Genomic DNA, 23159 nt, shown 5'->3' with positions numbered 1-23159 from the left:
ACATTTGTCTTCTAACTAGAGCTAATATACAAGCCCCAATTACGAGGGAAGTGAAATGAATAAATTTGTAATATAAGGTAAAGAGATTACTGTAATACTGAGCACATTGATACCTTCAGTGAAGAAATTTGCTTTGTGGTTCTTTAATCATTTGATGTTTTCTGGTAATTAGATTTCGGTGCACAGGGGCCGGACTGTGCACGGGGTCTTCTCTTCCCGGTCTATGGTCCCCCGTCTCTGAATGACAGGTCACTGCTGAGATGTCATATAGAGGAGGCAGGTCAACCACAGACGGAGGGCTGGGGAACCACAGACAGAGGAGAAGACCCAGTGCTCAGTCCGGTCTGTGTGCACCGAAATCTAATTAACAGAAAACCTGAAATGGTGATTAAAGAAGAACAAAGTGGATGTCTCCACCAAAGGTATCTGTGCACAAGGATGCAAACTACCTGGAACCTCACAATCCTTTCAAGCAGTTGATCTTCTGGGGGCTGCTAACAGTGCTACCAATGTAGTAATTATAGGACTACACTGTTAGCTTTGAGGTCCCCTTTTTATTCCTTGAACTCTACGCAGGTTCAGTGCACAGCTACTGATAGGGGATTTATTATGGCCACAGTCCATTACCTACAGCACCATAACGTTGTAGCAGCGTTGCTGCTTCCTTAAGGCTTGCCACAATCATTCTCTCTATCCTGTAATCCCTCCTCCATAGAAGTCCATTTGATCAGATGAAGATTGTGGACTAGTGTCACACAAGTAGAATTTTGGATTGCATAATTATTTTTTTGTATCTATTTCCCTTATTGGAGCAATGAGTTACATATCTGTACATTCCATACGGCGTGGTTTCCTGCTCGGGCACCTGTGCACCAGGTGTGCCGTACCGCCAAGAAACCAGTCTTTCCACATTCACCTAACTGTACTGTTTGTTACTGGATGTAAAAATGCATGATAATCCCTCTGTGGACTGTAATAGGAGGGAGACAAGTACACGGCTCGGTGCGCTCGTGTCGTACGGTTTTTGTAAGACCCGACTACAGCAGTATCGCGGTAACATGATTGAAAATTGCTTGCATTGTAAGTCTGCAGTTTTTTATTTGTGCGTGATGCCATTTGTTGCTTTTAGTTTGATTTTGCTCAGGCTTCTAGTCATTTAACTATATATCCCTCTTTTTTTTTTTTTTTTTTTTTTTTTTTTTAGAGAAACGCTCTTCTGCTCATTTCTCCTGCCACCATGGAAGTCCTAATGCGTGTATTGGCAGACTGTGACACGTGGGACGACCGTGACCCAGATGAAGTGAGCCGTAAAGCAGAGCTGACCCTGAAGTGTCTGACAGAGGTGGTGCACACCCTATTAGTTAGCAGCTCCGACCAGCGGCAAGTGGAAATCGCCACTGTATTAGAGAATTACTTCAAGCTCCTCAACTCTGACCACTCTGCATTACTGGGATTGAGAAGGACGCGGCAGTGGGAGAGCAGGTTCATCACTCTGCAGATAAAAATGCTAAGTAAGTCCATTACTCAATGGTGAAAACGTGACATTGTGCTTAAAGGGAACCTGTAAGGTCCCCAAATGCTATTAAAGGGAACCTGTCACCAGGTTTTTTCCACCTAATCACAGCAAATACTATTACTGGGCTTCTTGCTTTAGTTTTGATTTAAATCATTCAGTAGGATTTTATAATTAGAGGACTAGTATTCCTGCTGCCATGTAGTCCTCCATATTCACGAGCACTGTGTAGCCCCGCCCACACCACTGATTGGCAGCTTTTTATGTGCACTGTGCATAAGCTGGAAGCTGCCAATCAGTGATGTGGGCGGGGCTACACAGTGCTCATGAATATGGAGGACTACATGACAGCAGGAATACTAGTCCTCTAATTATAATATCCTACTGAGTGATTTAAATCAAAACTACAGCAAGTAGCCCAGTATTAGTATTTGCTCTGATTAGGATTAGCATTTAGAGAACTGCTAGATCTGAAGAAGAGAAAATAGTGATTGTATTAAAATTACAGCTAGCAGTCCAGTAAGTGATACATCGCTGATATCAGAGTCTCTGCCCTTATATTATGGTTATGGGTAGCAAAATCCTTGAGACGGATTCCCTTTTAATTTGCAGATATCTGGCTAATCTGCAGGTTAATAGCGTTATCCAAGATAAAAAAAATTGTAGACAATAAACCATAATCGTATAAAACATGACATTTTATTAAATATACAAAAAATGTGTAGAAATAGTCAAAAATGGGAAAACCAGCAAATTGGCACCACACTCAAATTACATAGCAGGGGCAATCACAATCTTTGTTCCTCCCATAAGGACGCAAAGTGTTGGTCCATTGTTATTTGTACATATATTTAATTATTACAAGGGACCTGGCACCACACTCTGCAGGAGGTCATTTATGCCTTTCTTCCCCCTCTTCCCACCTCCTTTTCGTACTTATATATAATGCCTAAATTACATGGATTGTACTCTGCGGCAGCCATCTTTTGATTCCCTATTTATTACTAGTACTATAGTGTAAACGCTGTGCTTTACATTACTACGAGTATTATCACTATAACTTATTGCTATTATCATCATTACGATCTTATTACTGACTGTTCCATTATGACTGCCAAGGGGCCCTTGTAATATTATTTTTACACTTGTTTTTTGTATATCTAATAACATTTCTTCTTTTATACTATTATGGTTCATTATCAACAGTTTTTTTTCTTTTGGATTACATTCTTTGTTGTACTGAACCGTGATGCTTCCATGTGGAATATTGGGCACTAAGGCCGGGTGACACTTGCGAGTGCAATGCGAGAAACTCTCATCAATACCCTTCGCTGCCGCCGGCATTCAGGACCGGATGTATAGAAATACATGCAGCCGCACACTCTGGTCCTGAGTGCCGGGTATTGATACAAGAGACTCACGTGAGTTTCTCGCATTGCACTCACAAGTGTGACCCCGCCCTAATACGGAGGCTGGCTTAGCTATCAAAGTGAACCAGCCAGACCCCTTCACACACATCAATGACACATGGAGAGTGGGTAAATGAATGCTGTTCTAAAGCAAATGCTGAAGTAGAGCTCTCGTGGGGCATAAGTGATGTTTAAAAATAGAAGTATATCAATAATTTGTTTTTAATTCAATTTTAAACACCTCTAAAGAGCGTTTTATTGGACTGGACATCTCCTTTAAAGCTTTTCTTTCCTTGCACATCAAGTTTTAAAAGTTTGTAACATAAAATATCTTTCAAAATTTATGCGAATCCTGGGGGCCAAAAGTTTTCTTGTGAAGTTTGACTAAAAAACTATTTTCCCAACACAATGCTCTTTATTTTACAGCCTGTATATACATCTAGTCCCTGAGCACCATCTGCACTGTGACTATCAGCGGGGTAGGCTGAGTGTAACGTGCTTCCTGTACAATTCTTTAAGAAATCACATCACTTAATCCAGTGTGCCAAAGTTTATCAGAAAATCATGTATCCAATAGAAGAGGAAGAAAATAAAGAATTAACGATCATACCGTACATCCATTACTGATCCAACATATTAATAATGAGAGTGTTAATACAATTCTCAATCAGTGGCTGATGTTTTGGTCCAGCCTGGACATTACTGATGACCACAGTATTGTGAATTGAAAAATCAAAGTATGAGCTGGATTGTGTGGCCATTAATATGGCAAGTGCCAGTCCGATGGCATACACCCTGCATGTAAGCAAACCCCTGTATATCGCAAAATCTGTAATAGAATAAGTGTAATAGAACGATTTATCTTTCCCTAATACGACCTTTCTTCCCAATTATACCTGTGCTTTATTTTTCTGAATTTGTATTTATGGTATTTTTTTACATTTTCTGTAGATTGTATGACTGCAATGTTAAGCTGCAGAGACAGGCCAGTGCTACAAGCGATATTCCTGAACAGCAACTGCTTTGAGCACCTCATCCGGCTGCTTCAGAACTGCAGGGTAAGGCCGTGTCGGCTTTAGATGGATTGTGAACAGCAACTAGTGAGACGTGCGATGTGCCTTATTAATGGAAGTATTTCACCTCTATGTTTTGGTCAGATGGGCTAAAAAGATATATATGGTTCAGATGGGCTAAAAAGATATATATATATATATATATATATATATATATATATATATATATATATATATATATATATATATATATACAATTTGTGTGTACATACAGTTGTGTGAAAACGTGTTTGCCACCTTCCTGATTTCCTATTCTTTTGCATGTTTGTCACACGTAAATGTTTCAGATAGGCAAACATATTTAAATATTAAACAACGAAAACACAAGTAAACACAAAATTAAGGTCTTAATTATTAAGGGGAAAATAAATCCAAACTCTACAGGGCCCTGTGTGAAAATGTGATTGCTCCCCTCTCTAATTAAAGCATAAATTAACTGTTACCACATTTTTGGGAAGCCAAGTTCTAATTCCCTAGCCACACTCAGGTCTGATTACTGTCACATCTGTTATCAATCAAGAGATCACTTAAATAGGACCTTCCTGTCAAAGTGAAATAGGCCAAAAGATTTTCAAAAGCAACACATCATGCCTTGATCCAAAGAAATAGTGGAACAAATGAGAAACAAAGTAAGTGAGATCTATCAGTCTGAAAAAGGTTTGAAAGCCATTTCTAAAGCGTTGGGACTCCAGCAAACCACAGTGAGCCATTATCCTCAAATGGCAAAATTGAGGAACAGTGGTGAACCTTCCAAGGAGTGGCAAGTCAACCAAAATTACCCCAAACGCGCAGCGACAACTCATTCAAGCTGTCACAAAAGACCCCACAGCAACATCCAAAGAACTGTAGGCCTCCGTTAAGGTCAGTGTTCATGACTCCACAATAAGAAAGACTGAGCAAAAATGGCCTGCATGGCAGAGTTCCAAGACGAAAACCACTGCTGAGCAATAAGAACATAAAGTCTTGTCTCAGTTTTGTCAGAAAACATCTCTATGATCCCCAAGACTTTGGGGAGAATACTTTGTGGACTGGCAAGATAAAAGTTGAACTTTTTGGAAGATATGTCCAATTCCATCTGGTGTAGATGCAGCACAGCATTTCAGAAAAGTAACATCATACCAACAGTAAAATATGGCGGTGGTATTGTGATGGTCTGGGGCTGTTTTGCTGCTTCAGGACCTGGAAGACTTGCAGTGCTAAATAGAACCTTAAATTCTGCTTTCTACGTAAAAATCCTGAAGGAGAATGTCCAGCAATCTGTTCATGACCTCAAGCTGAAGCGCAGTTGGGTTATGCAGCAGGACAATGATCCAAAACACTCCAGCAAGTCCACCTCTGAATGGCTTAAGAAAAACAAATTTAAGACTTTGTAGTGGCTTAGTCAATGTCCTGACCTTAATCCGAGGTGCTGCTGTGGCATGATCTTAAAAAGGCAGTTCATACTTTGGAAACCCTCCAATGTGGCGGAATTACAACAGTTCTGCAAAGATGAGCGAGCCAAAATTCCTCCAGAGCGTTGTAAAAGACTCATTGTCAGTTATCGCAAACGCTTGCTGATAAGGCTGGCAAAACCAGTTATTAGGTTTAGGGGGCAATCCCTTTTTAACGCAGCGCCCTGTAGGGTTGGATTTCTTTTTCCTTTAATAAAGACATTCATTTAAAACTGCATTTTGTGATTACTTGTTTTATCTTTGTCTAATATTTAAATTTATTTGGGGATCTGAACCATTTAAGTGTGACAAACATGCAAAAGAATAGGAAACCAGGAAGGGGCAGACTTCACACAACTATATTTACATACATACACCTATTCATTGCATTTTAAGTAATCTTGCATGGCGCTGTAATTACCGCCATGTAGACATACAGCCATGACAGATTGTTTGTCTCTTAGCGCCATAAGTATTAGGTGTAATCTCTTTTACGGTGTTGGAATCTATACACTGAAGTTTTAAACTCTTCATTGAATCTAATTTGAGGAAAAAAATCATTTTAAAGGTAACCTGTCAGCAGGATTATGCTGAGTAACCTACAGACCGTGTCAGGTCAGCGCCGTTATACTGATTAAAATACCCCGGAGCACGACCATATCATTAACTCAAAACTGAAAATAGAGATTAAACAACAACCACAAGACAGATTTCATCACCCAGGTATCATTGTAATCAGTATAACGGCGCCGACCTGACACTGTCTGTAGGTTACTGAGCACAATCCTGCTGACAGGTTCACTTTAAATGGTGGGTAACTATATTTTGCAGTAATAGACATGTTATGAATTTTCAGGGGCTTGTCCCACTTTTATAACTAATCAACCCTCCAACAGATGGGGAATAAGAGTCTGATCCCTGAATACTCCAGAGCGGATAGTTTGAGTACGGTGGTGGTCGGTCTTGTGTGGTCCTACACCACTCATGGTCTTTGTGACTGTCAGAGATGGCCAAGCCCTGTACTCTGCTCTCTGCCACCAGCCCATAGACTGTGACTGGAGCAGCAGTGCACATCACCTAGCCTGAGTATAGTAATGTGTGAGAATACCAATACATATTTAGTTACTTTATCACATCTGTGTAGCTTGTCATGGACACATATACTGTATATACTCCTGTGAAAGGTCCATGTCCTGAAAGCATGATCATAATGATCCTGTGCATTGCCCCGATGGTAACATGCATGTCCTCATAGACACAGACAGACCCTTGCTCTCTTTGGCTGCTGCTAACCTATAATCCACCTTTCTGCAATGTTCTTGTCTCCATCCTGCAGCTCTTGTTAAGCGCTAACACTAGAGGGGCAGACAAGAGTGAAAAAGACCTTGCCAACAAATTACTGACAGAAATGAATGAAAATCAGGTACACGTAGCTGGCAACACTGTAAGATGGTCTAATAGTGCCCAGAATAACATGGCCACAACCTTACTTCCACCCAGCCTATTGGTTTTATACAAATCGCATCTGTCTGTTAATATTGATGATATGTGATGAGGGGTTGTTCCATCTGGACCCCTCAGCAGATCGCTGTTTTTTTTTAGATCTCTTAACATGGTTAGTCTGCTGCAGTGGCATGTGTTTCTTCTGCAGGGGAAATGAAGTATTACATGTTGCCTATTCTTTTGATTTAGCGACCATGTAATGGGTAATTGCATCAAGTCCATGATACTTGCCACTGCAAACCATGGTCTATAGAGAGGATGCCAAGTAGGAAACGCCCTCCATGTCATGCATATGTACTAATGAGGCTTATGTAGAGAAATTGCTTGCCTTATGGGATACCTCCTTTAAAGCACCACTCCAACTTTTTTTTTTTTATGCAGCGCTAGAGTGATGCTACTAATCTAAATTCCATGCTCCTAGTCTTATACTTACCAGCCACCGCCATCTTCTTCTGTTACTGGTGCCGATCTGATCGGTCTCCTACAGTTTGTGACCTGCTGGATCGCTCCAGTATTTTTCTACTTACCAACTGCCTTCTTCAGTGCCTCCCTGCACCACTCCACCATCTTGTGACTACAACCTCTGACTGACAGGAAGCTCTAAGTCTATGAGAGCCTTGTTCTGGCCTCCAGCAAACACTGGAGAGATCCAGGAGGTCACAAACTGCTGGAGACCGACCAGAGCGGTGCTGGTAACAGGTGAAAACTGCCGCTAGTAAGCAGGTACGGACTGGGGCTGAATTATAGCCCTGGCATTTGAAATCACACAGGCCCATGCCATCCCCATCCCGAAGCACCAGATGGGATATATTTCTAATATTACCCTGGATGGAAGAAAGCAGGATTTGCTTCAAGACCAATATTTCTAATGATACCCGTGGCCTGCTGGCGTAAGTGACGAAGTCAGTGACTTTGTGCTCCATCACAACTCTTAACAGTATGGGTGTCTTGAGAACCCCGATTCTGCTAACAACATAGCAGAGAAGGCAGCCCATGACCAGACAGGCCCTCCTGGCATTTGCCAGATGGCCACTCAGGCCCTGCATAAGTATAAAACTAGGGTCAGAGAACTTAAATTAGTAGCACCATTCCAGCACTGAAATAAAGAAAACACGCTGGAGTGGTGCTTTACAGAGGACCTGTTAACAGGTTAAGTGGCCAGTTTTTACACTTACCGCATTTTATTCCTGCTGCTCCCTGAGTATTTTTTTTTTTTTTTTTAATCCAGAGGTATGAACCATTTTATATAGTGCTACTTTTTATGGTTTTTACCAAGAGGTGTTGCAGCCTAAATATGTCCCCAGAGAATCCAGTTATCCATGCCTCCTTCGTAATTGGGTAGACACCATAAAAATTTGCTCTAAATAATAAAAAGCGCGGTCTGTGGCGCAATATGGAAGATTTTAAGAACAAAACAAAAAACAATAATCAGGAACAGCAAGGATACACTTAAGAGCAAAAAGTGGCCACTTTTGACCTGGGACGGTTCCTCTTGAAATACTATTGATGATCAGAAACTGCGAATGACATTTCATTACATGATGGTAAATGTGCTTTCTTTGCATGCATAGTGTAATGCTTGCTCTATGTTTGTCCTATGTTTTTGTTTGTTTTTTTTTTGTTTGTTTTTTTAACATTAATCTCAAATTTAAAATGAGATGCCAAAATGTAGAAATTGGCAGCAATATAATTAATTTAAGGTGTCAATCTCTCTTTAATGGGTCATTGAAAGTCATTCCATCCCCCAATCTGAAATACCCCTCCATTCGTTGTCTATGGGACTGCCGGAGATAGGCAAGTACAGAGAACAACAAATTATGACCTACGTGTCATGTTCACGGTTTAGGAGCCAGTAGTTAATGGTATGGAGCCCTTTTAAGCTGAGTAGTAGTAATGTGGTGGCCTGGTTATTCTGCACTACACCATAGCAATGACGGTAATATACTTTCGTAGGAAACCTAGTATCTTCAATCTTCGCTGTTTCGGTGGACTGGTGTTCTGGGCTTCTTTCTGTTGTATGTCAGTGCGTGCTTCTGTGTGTGTGTTCACTGATTCTTGTAGTACTTATAATGGCTGCTCTCCAGTATTCCAATAAGTTAATATCGAAAATTAACATTCACAAACGTTTCCTTTGTCACGAGGGTAATGTTATGTGTTTATGTTCTAACTCTCTTTTGCCATTTTTTATTGTCTATGTGTTTTGCACCCATTTCTTCTCTGCCTCCGAGATTCAGGCTGTTGATATGCCCACCCACATGCAAGCTTAGTAATTCCGGTGCCAATAATCTGTCCTACAATGTCCTTCTATTGCAAATGAGCAACTGTCCTTAGCATGCTGTCCTCGCATTAAGTATCTTTTTACAAAATGATCTATTCATCTTCGATTTATCTTGGTTGTATCTTTTTTGGCCTTGATTTAGCGAAGCAACGTCATAGAGTGTGCTCTACATGTTCTGGGAATTGAAGAACATATTACGGTTGTATGGATTAAAAAAATTTAAACAAAATATTCAAGTTCTTAAAAATTTTCCTTTTTAATCAAGCAGAAACAGTATTGTTTATTGAATGTTTAGACATGGATTTTATACCCTCATCCTGCAAACATTTCTTGTTATGGGAGATTATAAAAGACGCAGCTACTGTTTGACCGTTCTGTGGTGTACAGTCATGGCCAAAGGTGTTGGCAACCTTGATATTGTTCCCGAAAATAAAGCGGGTCTCCATTAAAGTTACATTTACATGTTTTGTTATTCAGATGTTTATTTATTTTGTGTGTATTGGAACAACACAAGAAAACAGAAGAAGGGACAAATTGGACATAATTTCACATAAAACCTCAAAAATGGTCCAAACAAAATTTTTGGCACCCTCAGCTTAATATTTGGTTCCTCGCCCTTTGGAATAAATAACTGCCTTCAATTGCTTCCTATAACCATCAAGAAGCTTCTTACTCCTCTCAGCTGGAATTTTGGACCACTCTTTTGCAAACTGCTCCAATCTCTCATGTTTGAAGGTGCCTTCTCCCAACAGCAATGTTAAGATCTCTCCACAGGTGTTCAATGGGATTTAGATATGGACTCATTGCTGCCGCTTCAGAACTCTTCAGCGCCTTGTTTCCATCCATTTCTGGATGCTTCTTGAGATATGTCTGGGGTCTTTGTCATTCTGGAAGACCCATGACCTAGGATGCAAACACAGCTTTATGACACTGGGCACATTGCAGCTCAAAATCCTTTGGTAATCTTTAGATTTATTGATGCTTGCACACAGTCAAGGCACTCCGTGCCAAAGGCAGCAAAAAAAAACCAAATATCTTTGAATCTACACCATAATTGATTGTAGGTATGGTGTTCTTTACTTTATAGACCTCATTCTGTTTTGGAAAACGGTAGAATGATGTAAAGTATATAGCTGAGATGAACTCGCCACTCTGCATATATACCAGACTCAGCTTTTCGGGTGGGAGCTTGCTTGCTTTGCTGGCCAGCAATGACGAGAGAGAAAAAAATGGTGTAGGAAAAAAGCAGCTGTCTGCTCACAACAAAGTATTGCCACTGAGTGGCTTTCTAAACTTAGCTGTGTGAACCACTCCCAAATCCACATTACCCAACAATTTGTCTAAAAATTGTATAGTTTCATCGGAATACTTATTTTCTCTGACATTAACCCTTTTGGTAATCGGTTGATGTGGTATGGATTCTATGGTAATGACCTCCTCATTAAATGGAGAGTAGACATGGCAGCCATACCAAATGTTGTTAGATATCGAAGTATGAATTATGTCAATTTGAAATTCACTGCTTCGTATTCCAATAAAACAATACAATTTGTAGACATTGCATTGTCAGGTAATGGGGATTTGGGAGTGGTTCACACAGCTATGCTTAGAAAACCGGTCAGTGGCAATACTTTACACAATAATGTCCAACTCTGATATTTATGCAACCTCACAATACCATATTATATCAAAACCCATGGGTTTTGATATAAAGTAGCAATACTTTGTTGCGCTCAGACAGCTGCCGCCCAGTTCACACAATAAAGGCAATCCGGCATGGTGAATTTTTGCGAGCAAAACAAATTTTTTTAAGGGAAAGAAACTTTGGAAAAGTAAAGTGCAATTATTAAAAATAGGTCTAGATAATATCTTAACCCCTTTCTGACCTCGGACGGGATAGTACGTCCGAGGTCAGATCCCCAGCTTTGATGCAGGCTCCGGCGGTGAGCCCGCATCAAAGCTGTGACATGTCAGCTGTTTTGAACAGCTGACATGTGCGCGCAATAGCGGCGAGTGGAATCGCGATCCACCCGCCGCTATTAACTAGTTAAATGCCGCTGTCAAATGCTGACTGCGGCATTTAACTACCGCTTCCGGCCGCGCGGCCGGAAATGCGCTCATCGCCGACCCCCGTCACATGATCGAGGGTCAGCGATACGTTTGCATAGCAACCAGAGGTCTCCTTGAGACCTCTATGGTTACTTGATGCCGGCTTGCTGTGAGCGCCACCCTGTGGTCGGTGCTCATAGCAAGCCTGTAATTAAGCTACATAGGAGCGATCTGATGATCGCTGCTATGTAGCAGAGCCGATCAGGCTATGCCAGCTTCTAGCCTCCCATGGAAGCTATTGAAGCATGGCAAAAGTAAAAAAAAGTTTAAAAAAAAAGATGAAATAAATAAAAAAAAATATATAAAAGTTTATATCACCCCCCTTTCGCCCCATTCAAAATAAAACAATAAAAATAAAATCAAACCTACACATATTTGGTATCGCCGCGTTCAGAATTGCCCGATCTATCAATAAAAAAAAGGATTAACCTGATCGCTAAACTGTGTAGCGAGAAAAAAATTCGAAACGCCAAAATTACGTTTTTTTGGTCACCGCGACATTGCATTAAAATGCAATAATGGGCGATCAAAAGAACGTATCTGCACCAAGACAGTATCATTAAAAATGTCAGCTTGGCACGCAAAAAATAAGCCCTCACCCGACCCCAGATCACGAAAAATGGAGACGCTACAGGTATCGGAAAATGGCGCAATTTTATTTTGTTTTAGCAAAGTTTGTAATTTTTTTTCACCACTTAGATAAAAAATAAACTACACATGTTTGGTGTCTTTGAACTCGTAATGACCTGGAGAATCCTAATGGCAGGTCAGTTTTAGCATTTCGTGAACCTAGCAAAAAAGCCAAACAAAAAACAAGTGTGGGATTGCACTTTTTTGCAATTTCACCACACTTGGATTTTTTTTCCCATTTTCTAGTACACGTCATGGTAAAACCAATGATGTCGTTCAAAAGTACAACTCTTCCCGCAAAAAATAAGCCCTCACATGGCCATATTGACGGAAAAATAAAAAAGTTATGGCTCTGGGAAGGAGGGGAGCGAAAAATGAACACGGAAAAACGGAAAATCCCAAGGTCATGAAGGGGTTAGGCCTCTTTCACATTTCCGTCGGTACGGGGCAGTCGCAAACAGTCGGCCTGACGTACCAATGGACGTTGTGCAAAATTGTGCACAACGTGGGCAGCGGATGCAGTTTCCTGACGCATCCGCTGCCCATTCTGAATTCCGGGGAGGAGGGGGCGGAGTTCCGGCCGCGCATGCGCGGTCGGTAATGGCGGATCCGACGGACGAAAAAACGTTCCCTTGAATGTTTTTTCGTCACGACGGTCTGCAAAAACACGAGGCATCCGTTGCATGACGGATGTGACGTATGGCCATCCGTCGCAATCCGTCGTCAATAAAAGTCTATGGCAAAAAAACGCATCCTGCGGGCACATTTGCAGGATCTGTTTATTTACCAAAACGACGGATGGCAAAAAACAGAAGTGTGAAAGAGGCCTTAATAATATAGAACATCATATAAATACATTTATAAATTGTGACACCCATCAGCTGATGTACTGTGCAGAATGCATTATATGTGATTAGGCTAGGTTCACATTTGTGTTGTGCGCCGCAGCGTCGGCGACACAACGCAAATGTAAACACATGCACAACGCAGCGTTTTGTGACGCATGCGTCCATTTTTGCATGGTTTTGGGCGCAGAAAAAACTGCAACTTGCTGTGTCCTCTGTGCCCTGACGCATGCACCACAGTGACGCATGCGTCACAAAATGCAAGTGCAACTCATGTCCATGCGCCCCCATGTTATAGGGGCGCATGACGTATGCGGCGACGCTGCGGCGCCGAACGCTAATGTGAACGTAGCCTTAACGGTACATCAGGTGCACTACAAGAAAAATGAAAGGGTGTTAGAACATAATTATAACATCAAAAAAGTAATAACACTCATTCCGAAGTGACTAAACACTATAGAGGTACATGAAGGTAGTATAGAAGGACTTACATGCTATGGTGTGAAGGAGTATTGTGTCCTGGAAGAAAAAGGTGTTTTTAAGGGAAATGTTCTGGATCCTTAAAATGAATACATTCGGCCATGACTGTATGTCAGAATCATATATCATGCAACAAGTACCCGTGTACTTACACCTATGTAGGCTGCATATGTGATGGATGGTTGTTGAAGGGTGCTGTAATGACAATTCATATGGATTTGCCTTTGACCTGTGGTTCCATTGTAGTTTTATCCATCTCAGAATCCCACAATAGAGTTATATGTTATGAATTTTTATACCATAGTGTCTAATAAAATAATTGTTTTACATTTCAATTTGATCCTTCATGTGCAATTCTTTCTTTATATGGGGTAACTATTTTTTTTGCACTGGATTTTCTAGTTAGTAATTCCCTGTATGGGCACAGGTGCTATATGCAGTAATACTGTGCATTATGTAAATCTGTTTACACCTAATATGTATATGTCTGAAATAGGGCTCTAACGAACTTTGGGAGCCATTATTACAAGTACCCTGGAATCAGCAACACAATCTCTGCTCCCCATGCCTGTGTGACTACACAGGAGATTCAAAGAATTTGTAAAGTAGGCTTCTCAAAAATGTATTGGACCTAATTATTACGTATGCTTACCTGCTTAGCATCAGTACGTCGCTCTCTTTAGGGTAAGGCCAGACGAATCATTTTTAATTTATTGCCAGACAACTGTATGATTTTACACTACCGTGTAGCCTTCGAAACCTATTGTTTTTTTATGGAGGCTATTCACTTCAACTTTTTGAAAAGTATCCATATTTTTTCACTTTTTTAATGGATGAATTAAAATGAGACGTTTTTATATACTGTAAGCTGGATATTTTACCTTTCTTGGACATAACTACTAAAAACGCCATGCAGTGGCGCAGTTTACGGGCTTCCCCATTGACTGGATTCATTTTGGAAAGAGTGAGCTGGATCACATTAATTATGATTTTTTTCATCAGCGGCAGACGGACACATTATGGGACTAAGTACAAATCTGTTTTGTTTTTTAATTCAACCGATAGTCTGCATAAAAAATGTGTATACATGTCCTGTTCTGGATCATTTTGTGCACATAAGTAGTCCATTTAAGTTATTAGGTACAGGGAGAAATCCCTGTGCCATTACGGACCGATTGCTCAAAGACTCATGGAAAATCATCAACCGAACTTATTTTTTGAGTATGCAAGAAAAATATGAAAACGTGAATAGAAAAAAAATTGGTCCATCATGTAGATGAAAAGGTTTTTTTTTTTTTTCCTTCTTCCTCAACGGATTCAAAATAGACTTGCAGGTGTGAATAAGGCCTTAGTCACTAGTGCAGGCAATTCACATGGACATCTAACAGCTTGATAGTTTATGCTACTTCGTTCTTCCCAGCTATGAATGTGAGCTCCTTTCATTTTCTTCTTTCCTGTCTTTGCTTTACAGGCTGTTCGTAGTGCTGGTGGTGGGATAGTATTAGTATTGAAGTCCTATAAAACGCTAATACTTTAATATAAATGTTTTATTTCTTATATAACTGCAGCCAGAAACATCCAAAACCAATAGTCACATTCTGTTCAGTTACCTCCTATATTTCTACCATTTTAGGTTTTTCAAGAGCAGTTAGACTCCTTGGTCGTCTCGACAATTAAAGCTCTCACAGCTGTGAAACATAAATCTCCTGGCGCAAAGGTAAAATATGACGCGGGATCGAAAGCTCTGCCAGATCTGTTTTCAATTTGTGAGAGACTGTACGTTTGTGTGTTGTAAAATCTGCGACGCTGCATTTCCCGCTATAGTCAGTAGGATATATTAATCGTTGCCCCTAATGATCAGTAGGATGCAGGGGCTGTCTGCAGGTGTTTGCAGTGTAATCTGAGAGTAGCATCATGTAGGGTCTGAGAGCCTGATTCCAGTGATGTAACTTACTGGGCTGCTTGGTGCAGTTGTGATAAAATCCCTGATTTCTCGGCTGTAGATGTAGCAGTGCTATGAATGCTGAGCTCTGTGTAACCCTGCTCCCTCCACTGATTGGCAGCTCTCGGAGTACAATGTCAGCAAGCTGCCAATCCGTGGTGAGGGCGGAGTTACAGCTGGACCGCCTGGCACAAGATGCCTAGTCCTATACTGATAATCTGCTCATAAAACACTGATTGTAACTACAGCAAGCAGCCCAGTAAGTGACACATCACTGAAATCAGGGTCTCTGCCCCTACATCATGCTTCTCTCAGATAAAATGGCAAAAACTTGCTGAAAGATTTCCTTTAAACAAACTCCTCTGTCTGATCGTGACCCTTTTGTTTTGCTGTTTGGTGGAGGTCCCAGAGGTGACCACCACATCTTACCTGTTGTAGGGATTGTGTTTCTTAATATCTTGCAACATTTTTGACTACTCCGAGTTAAAATTTAGTTACAGATATGGTGATTATATAGGTAAAGTATATAATATGTATACAATTTATTTTCTATCTATTTAGGAAGTATTTAAAGAAAGAATTGGCTATACCCAGTTTCTTGAGGTGTTGAAATCCCTAGGACAACCATCACGGGTATTACTTGAAGAACTTCTTAACATGGTAAAAGTCAATAAGCTTATATTTTCCCTTTATGCTACTTTTTATTAGGCAACTACTTGTTCTGATCTATAAGGTTGTAAGTGAGCACCTTACTGCTGTCAACACTTTGCTCCGTTATTCTATGTCATTATTATCCCTGTGATTTTAGTATTCTCACGTCATTTTTAATTCCCTTAATATTTTCATTTATTTTCTTACTATAGAAAATACAAGCAGGCTGTTTATATTTACCTTGCAAATCCGCAGCGTTTGTACCAAAAAACTGTCAAACTTGCAGCAAATGTTGCCAAATGTAGTTTCCTAAACATTTTGTGACTTTTGGTGTTTTTATCCCAGCTCTGCCAACTTTTTAACAACTGGGATGAGTTTAGCAGGATGCCCTATGGGCTAGTGCAGCCTGACAAATTCATTATAATTTAGGCCACAATCGTGAGATCACGCTGTTACGCCGGTAGAGACGCTGTAGGGCAGTGACATAGAGGGAGAGGACTACACAACCCCAGAAAACTCTTGTGGAACCTCAAGCATACTTGGTGCCAGAAAAAAGATAAAGGGCTTATCTCCGCAACAGAGTGACAAAATGACAAATGAAAAACAGCGGCAGGTTTGGGGTGCACAGGCATTTTGGCAAGCTAATTTTTTTTTGGACATGTGACTGGTCCTCTTTAAGAGGACTGGCTGCTATGACCGAGAAGGTGGCTAATTTAGCTGTTGAAATAAGCAATCCGCTAACATAGTGACGAATCAGGACAAAGGCTGCCATTGGGAGGTGGACGTTAGCCATAATAGTATATCAGTTAGTTTTATAGATTTATAATCGGAACACAACAGTGTATAGATATGTATTTATAATGTGTGTATTATATATGTACACATATGGGGATGCTCACAATTTATAATATTAAGGAAAGTAATGTAATGAGCGATTATGTTCAATCACTGGGGTATTCCGGACTTGTGTGTTTAGCAGCACAGTTTTCCAGTCTCTTTCACTTCCTTGTTTTTGGCAGGGGCGGCCATTCCTCCTTGTGTGACATTCTTAATTACATTAGAACTATAGTATTTTCAGAATTTGTGCTGAGCTCCATAATTCTGCTGTGACAAATTCCGCTATAAGTTGTTTGTTCTGAAGTGTAATCTATCACAATTTTCATAAATAGATAACCGTGCATTTGAAAGACCACATGGCTCGGGAAAGCGAGAGCTGAGATTAGGAGAACTGCTCTGGAAGTTGCTGATGGTAGGGGATCCTGAGTTTGCTAGATTTATAACAGCAGCTTGTCAGGAGCTGAGGAGGAGTGGATTTGAGCAGATAACTGCTGTATACAAATCAGTGGGCTGGAGAGAGGTGGCTGGGATTTCTAGGAGTTAACTCCTTTTCTGGAATGTAGCAACTGCACAAACCTGGCCAGGCTCTTGTGGCTGAGCTCCTTGGAAACGTGCTGCAGGTAAATAACAGCGGATAGGAAAGCAAGTCAACTGCAAACTTGATTATTTTCATCCTGTCTTACTAAAGCAGTTTAATAATGAGACTGCCCCTTTAACCTCAACACTTTGTTAATAAAATAAAGCATGACATGAATTTTTTCAATGATAATTCACCTGTTAGCTTCTTGCTTCCATTTTCTTAATGCCCTGTTTTTACTTCCAGGCTGTTGAAGGCGAGCATGCTGCGGTTGGGATTTATGGCATAAGCAATGTCCAACCCCTGCTGCTGCTTATACAGTGGTTGCCAGAAATAGTGTCCCACGATCTGCAGATCTTCATCTCTGACTGGCTGAAGCGAATCTGCTGCATAAACAAGCAAAGCCGGACGATGTGTGTCAACGCAAGCATGGTCATCCGGATAATAGATACTCTGACTTCTCATTATTCTCTACATCGAGTCTGTGCAGAAAACTTGATAAGTCTATTGGGCTCTTTAGGGAGCCAGTCAATGGGCTCTGAAGAACTATCTCATCTTATTGGACTCCTACGGATGGATGAACCCAAAAAGAGCCATCCATATGTTGTTCCAGTGACCAGAGCTCTGCTCACCATTGCCCGTAAGCAGGGGCTGGAGAGTTCCTTGCAGTACTTTAACCTTTCCCACAGCTCATCAGGAATTACTTTACCTACAATTCAGAAATGGCCTGGCTCGTCCTTCTCTTTTTATGCCTGGTTTTGTCTGGACCAAGATCAATCCACCTTTAGCCTTTCAAGTAGTGGTACCAAAAGAAAACAATTATACAGGTAATGCTTTATTCATTTATTAATTGCTTAGAATTGAGAGTCCTCAGTGGTTGATACCTTGTAATGGCTAACTGAAAAGATGGTAACAAATTGCAAGCTTTCGAGACTACATACGTCTTTTCAGTTAGCCATTAAAAGGTATCAACCACTGAGGACTCTCAATTCTAAATATTTTTCTATCTACTGGCTAACACGGTACCAAGATATATTTCTTTCCTTTATTAATTGTAACACTTTCGTAGTTGCTGAATATGTAATGAAACCACAGGCAAAACTTTATTTAGGCCAAGATGTTAGTTTTTGGAGCGTTCAACCTTTTTACATGAACTTTTTTTATATATACAGTATGCTATTGTTTGTGGATCACCATCTCTGGTCTCTAAAATACCGTAGCTTTTTTTTTTTTTTCTCCACACCATTAGGAAAATTCTGTTAGCTTGCATTTACTGTAATTTCTAAATGAACGTGTCCATAAAGAGGCCTTTCACAGTTTTGTTTTTTTTGTTTGTTTTTTTTTGTTCCCATCCATTGCAAAGTTGTGCCCCCTAGTTATATTGATCTGCCTTAAACCAACTGAGCCTGTACCCCATGACTTCTCTGCGATTGTTATTGCTTTTTATCTTTAATGTCTGCAGTTCTGTGGTGTGTTCACTGTTGGTTGAGGGAGAATTTGCATCTTTATTATCAGGGGCATATTTTTAAGCCTGAACCGCACAGAAAAAATAAAAGAAACTGTTCCAGATTTGGTGGAAAAGTGACTATTCGAGAGCAGCTCAGTTTAAAAAAAAAAAAAAAAAAAAAAAAAAAAAAATTTGTAAAAATTAAAGACTGTCGACAACTTTGAAGGAAGGAATAAACCATGTGCCAATGCTTTTGTATTGATCACGTGTATTTATACATATAAACGAGGTCACCTCGGTGGGGTGTTTTTTTTAATAAATATTATAAACTGAACAAGCCCAACTTTTCCAAACCTCTCATTAGAGGAGAAGCTTACCATGTAATAATCTAATTGCTGCATTTGAATTAACTCTGGTTTCAGAATATCCTGTTTAAAATTGTAGCCCAATACTAGATCCCATTTATAGAGGGGTTATAATAATACTTTGGGATCATAGAATTGTATCTTCTTTTTTTTTTTACATACTAAAATTACATCCTAAAATCTTATTTGGTTTTGAAGCTGCTGCCTGACATTGAGTACTGCTACTTGGCTTACTTGTGACCAGAATAACAAAGTCGCTCTCCTGTTCTGTACTCCCTGGTAGATTTTCGTTAATGTATATGCAGCAGTTGAATTACTCAGGCCTAGCTGCATTACTCTACATTTATCTACATGAAACCTCATCTGCCATGTGTTTTCCATGCAGATATTTCATCTAGATCAGGGACGTCAAACTGAAATACACAGAGGGCCAAAAGTCACGGGCCAACCTTGATACTTATTTTTCCTTTTTAAATACACTGTGTGCAGAATTATTAGGCAAGTTGTATTTTGACCACATGATACTTTTTATACATATTGTCCTACTCCAAGCTGCTCAGGCTTGAGAGCCAACTACCAATTAAGTAAATCAGGTGATGTGCATCTCTAATGAGGAGGGGTGTTGTCTAATGACATCAACACCCTATATAAGGTGTGCGTAATTATTAGCCAACTTCCTTTCCTTTGGCAAAATGGGTCAGAAGAGAGATTTGGCGGGCTCTTTAAAGTCCAAAATTGTGAGATGTCTTGCAGAGGGATGCAGCAGTCTTGAAATTGCCAATCCTTTGAAGCGTGATCACTAGTGTTGAGCGATACCGTCCGATACTTGAAAGTATCGGTATCGGAAAGTATCGGCCGATACCGGCAAAGTATCGGATCCAATCCGATACCGATACCCGATACCAATACAAGTCAATGGGACTCATGTATCGGACGGTATCCCTGATGGTTCCCAGGGTCTGAAGGAGAGGAAACTCTCCTTCAGGCCCTGGGAACCATATTAATGTGTAAAAGAAAGAATTAAAATAAAAAATATTGATATACTCACCTCTCCGACGCAGCCTGCACCTTACCGAGGGAAGCGGCAGCGTTCTTTGTTTAAAATTCGCGCTTTTCTTTCCTTTACGTGAAGTCCCGGCTTGTGATTGGTCGCGTGCCGCCCATGTGGCCGGGACGCAACCAATCACAGCAAGCCGTGACGTAATTTCAGGTCCTTCAGGATTTTAAAATTTCGTTCCGGCGTTGTGATTGGTTGCGTCGCAGTCACATGGGCGACGCAACCAATCACAGCAAGCCGTGACGTAATTTCAGGTCCTTCAGGATTTTAAAATTACGTCCCGGCTTGTGATTGGTTGCTTCGCGGTCAACCAATCACAAGCCGGGAGGCTGGACACGCGCGCATTTTAAAATGCGCGCTCGTCCAACCTCCCGTGACGTCCCGGCTTGTGATTGGTTGCTTCGCGGTCAACCAATCACAAGCCGGGAGGCTGGACACGCGCGCATTTTAAAATGCGCGCTCGTCCAACCTCCCGTGACGTCCCGGCTTGTGATTGGTTGCTTCGCGGTCAACCAATCACAAGCCGGGAGGCTGGACACGCGCGCATTTTAAAATACGCGCTCGTCCAACCTCCCGTGACGTCCCGGCTTGTGATTGGTTGCTTCGCGGTCAACCAATCACAAGCCGGGAGGCTGGACACGCGCGCATTTTAAAATGCGCGCTCGTCCAACCTCCCGTGACGTCCCGGCTTGTGATTGGTTGCTTCGCGGTCAACCAATCACAAGCCGGGAGGCTGGACACGCGCGCATTTTAAAATACGCGCTCGTCCAACCTCCCGTGACGTCCCGGCTTGTGATTGGTTGCTTCGCGGTCAACCAATCACAAGCCGGGAGGCTGGACACGCGCGCATTTTAAAATGCGCGCTTGTCCAGCCTCCCGGCTTGTGATTGGTTGATCGCGACGCAACCAATCACAAGCCGGGACGTCACGGGAGGCTGGACAAGCGCGCATTTTAAAATGCGCGCGTGTCCAGCCTCCCGTGACGTCACGGCTTGTGATTGGTTGCGTCGCAGTCACATGGGCGACGCAACCAAATCACAAAGCCGGGACGTAATTTTAAAATCCTTAAGGACCTGAAATTACGTCACGGCTTGCTGTGATTGGTTGCGTCGCCCATGTGACTGCGACGCAACCAATCACAAAGCCGGGACTTCACGTAAGGAAAGAAAAGCGCGAATTTTAAACAAAGAACGCTGCCGCTTCCCTCGGTAAGGTGCAGGCTGCGTCGGAGAGGTGAGTATAGCAATATTTTTTATTTTAATTCTTTCTTTTACACATTTTTACATTAATGTTGTTTCGATACCGATACCCGATACCACAAAAGTATCGGATCTCGGTATCGGAATTCCGATACAGCAAATATCGGCCGATACCCGATACTTGCGGTATCGGAATGCTCAACACTAGTGATCACCAAACAATCAAGCGTTTCATGGCAAATAGCCAACAGGGTCGCAAGAAGCGTGTTGCGCAAAATAACTGCCCATGAATTGAGGAAAATCAAGCGTGAAGCTGACAAGATGCCATTTGCCACCAGTTTTGCCATATTTGAGAGCTGCAACGTACTGGAGTAACAAAAAGCACAAGGTGTGCGATACTCAGGGACATGGCCAATGTAAGAGGCTGAAAAACGACCACCTTTCAACAAGAAACATAAGATAAAACGTCAAGACTGGGCCAAGAAATATCTTAAGACTGACTTTTCAAAGGTTTTATGGACTGATGAAATGAGAGTGACTCTTGATGGGCCAGATGGATGGGCCAGAGGCTGGATCAGTAAAGGGCAGAGAGCTCCACTCCGACTCAGACGCCAGCAAGGTGGAGGTGGGGTACTGGTATGGGCTGGTATCATCAAAGATGAACTTGTGGGACCTTTTCGGGTTGAGGATGGAGTGAAACTGAACTCCCAGACCTTCTGCCAGCTTCTGGAAGACAACTTCTTCAAGCAGTGGTACAGGAAGAAGTTGGTATCGTTCAAGAAAAACATGATTTTCATGCAGGACAATGCTCCATCACATGCCTCCAACTACTCCACAGCGTGGCTGGCCAGTAAAGGTCTCCAAGAAGAAAAAATGACATGGCCCCCTTGTTCACCTGATCTGAACCCCATAGAGAACCTGTGGTCCCTCATAAAATGTGAGATCTACAGGGAGGGAAAACAGTACACCTCTCGGAACAGTGTCTGGGAGGCTGTGGTGGCTGCTGCACGCAATGTTGATCGTAAACAGATCAAGCAACTGACAGAATCTATGGATGGAAGGCTGTTGAGTGTCATCATAAAGAAAGGTCGCTATATTGGTCACTAATTTTTGGGGGTTTTGTTTTTGCATGTCAGAAATGTTTATTTCTAAATTTTGTGCAGTTATATTGGTTTACCTGGTGAAAATAAACAAGTGAGATGGGAATATATTTGTTTTTTATTAAGTTGCCTAATAATTCTGCACAATAATAGTTACCTGCACAAACAGATATCCTCCTAATATGCCATATCTAAAAAAAAAAAAAAAAAAAAAAAACCCACTCCAACTTCCAAAAATATTAAGCTTTGATATTTGAGGCTTTTAGGTTGATTTAGAACATTGATTGCCTAATAATTCTGCACACAGTGTATAATCATATTGAAACAAATTTAAAAGGGTTGGTCCACGAGCAAAGTACATTTTAATAATAGATCTTAATACTCAGATCACATGACCGGAGCATTGGGTATTTCCTTGTGGGCAGGGGCTTACAGAGGAATCATGGGGCCCCGCAGCAGAAGTTCTAACTGTCCCCCCACATAAAAAAAACCCTTAATATTCAGTGACATGGGGTCACATAGGAGCATATACTTTCTCCCCTGTCCACACTGTGGTGTTTGTACATCCTCATCCTCCCTACTAATGTTTCTAACATTGACAGAAGGGAGGAGGGAGCCTTAGGTCTATGTGCCCACGTTCAGGAAACTTAGCAGAATTTCCTGAACAAATCTGGACTACTTTTGCCGGAAATCCGGTCGCGTTTTTTTTCACGT

General features: G+C 41.3%; 1 protein-coding gene across 2 annotated transcripts in view; it reads left to right on the top strand.

The window, feature by feature from the left end:
- Window positions 1-23159, top strand: part of NBEAL1 (neurobeachin like 1) — a 266607-nt gene that overhangs the window by 115754 nt on the left and 127694 nt on the right. Inside the window, exons 9-14 of one of the 2 annotated variants that reach the window (XM_077272013.1) lie at window positions 1205-1511; window positions 3874-3980; window positions 6762-6848; window positions 14904-14987; window positions 15774-15872; window positions 17524-18104. In XM_077272013.1, coding sequence (XP_077128128.1) covers window positions 1205-1511; window positions 3874-3980; window positions 6762-6848; window positions 14904-14987; window positions 15774-15872; window positions 17524-18104 — 1265 coding nt within the window. The remainder of the gene's footprint in view (window positions 1-1204; window positions 1512-3873; window positions 3981-6761; window positions 6849-14903; window positions 14988-15773; window positions 15873-17523; window positions 18105-23159) is intronic. The other variant, XM_077272014.1, reaches the window with a different exon arrangement.

This window comes from Ranitomeya variabilis, chromosome 7 (assembly GCF_051348905.1).
Source record: "Ranitomeya variabilis isolate aRanVar5 chromosome 7, aRanVar5.hap1, whole genome shotgun sequence".
In the NCBI taxonomy this organism is placed as follows: Eukaryota; Metazoa; Chordata; class Amphibia; order Anura; family Dendrobatidae; genus Ranitomeya; species Ranitomeya variabilis.
Note: the sequence above shows the minus strand (reverse complement) of the source record. Positions and strands in the feature narration are given on the sequence as shown.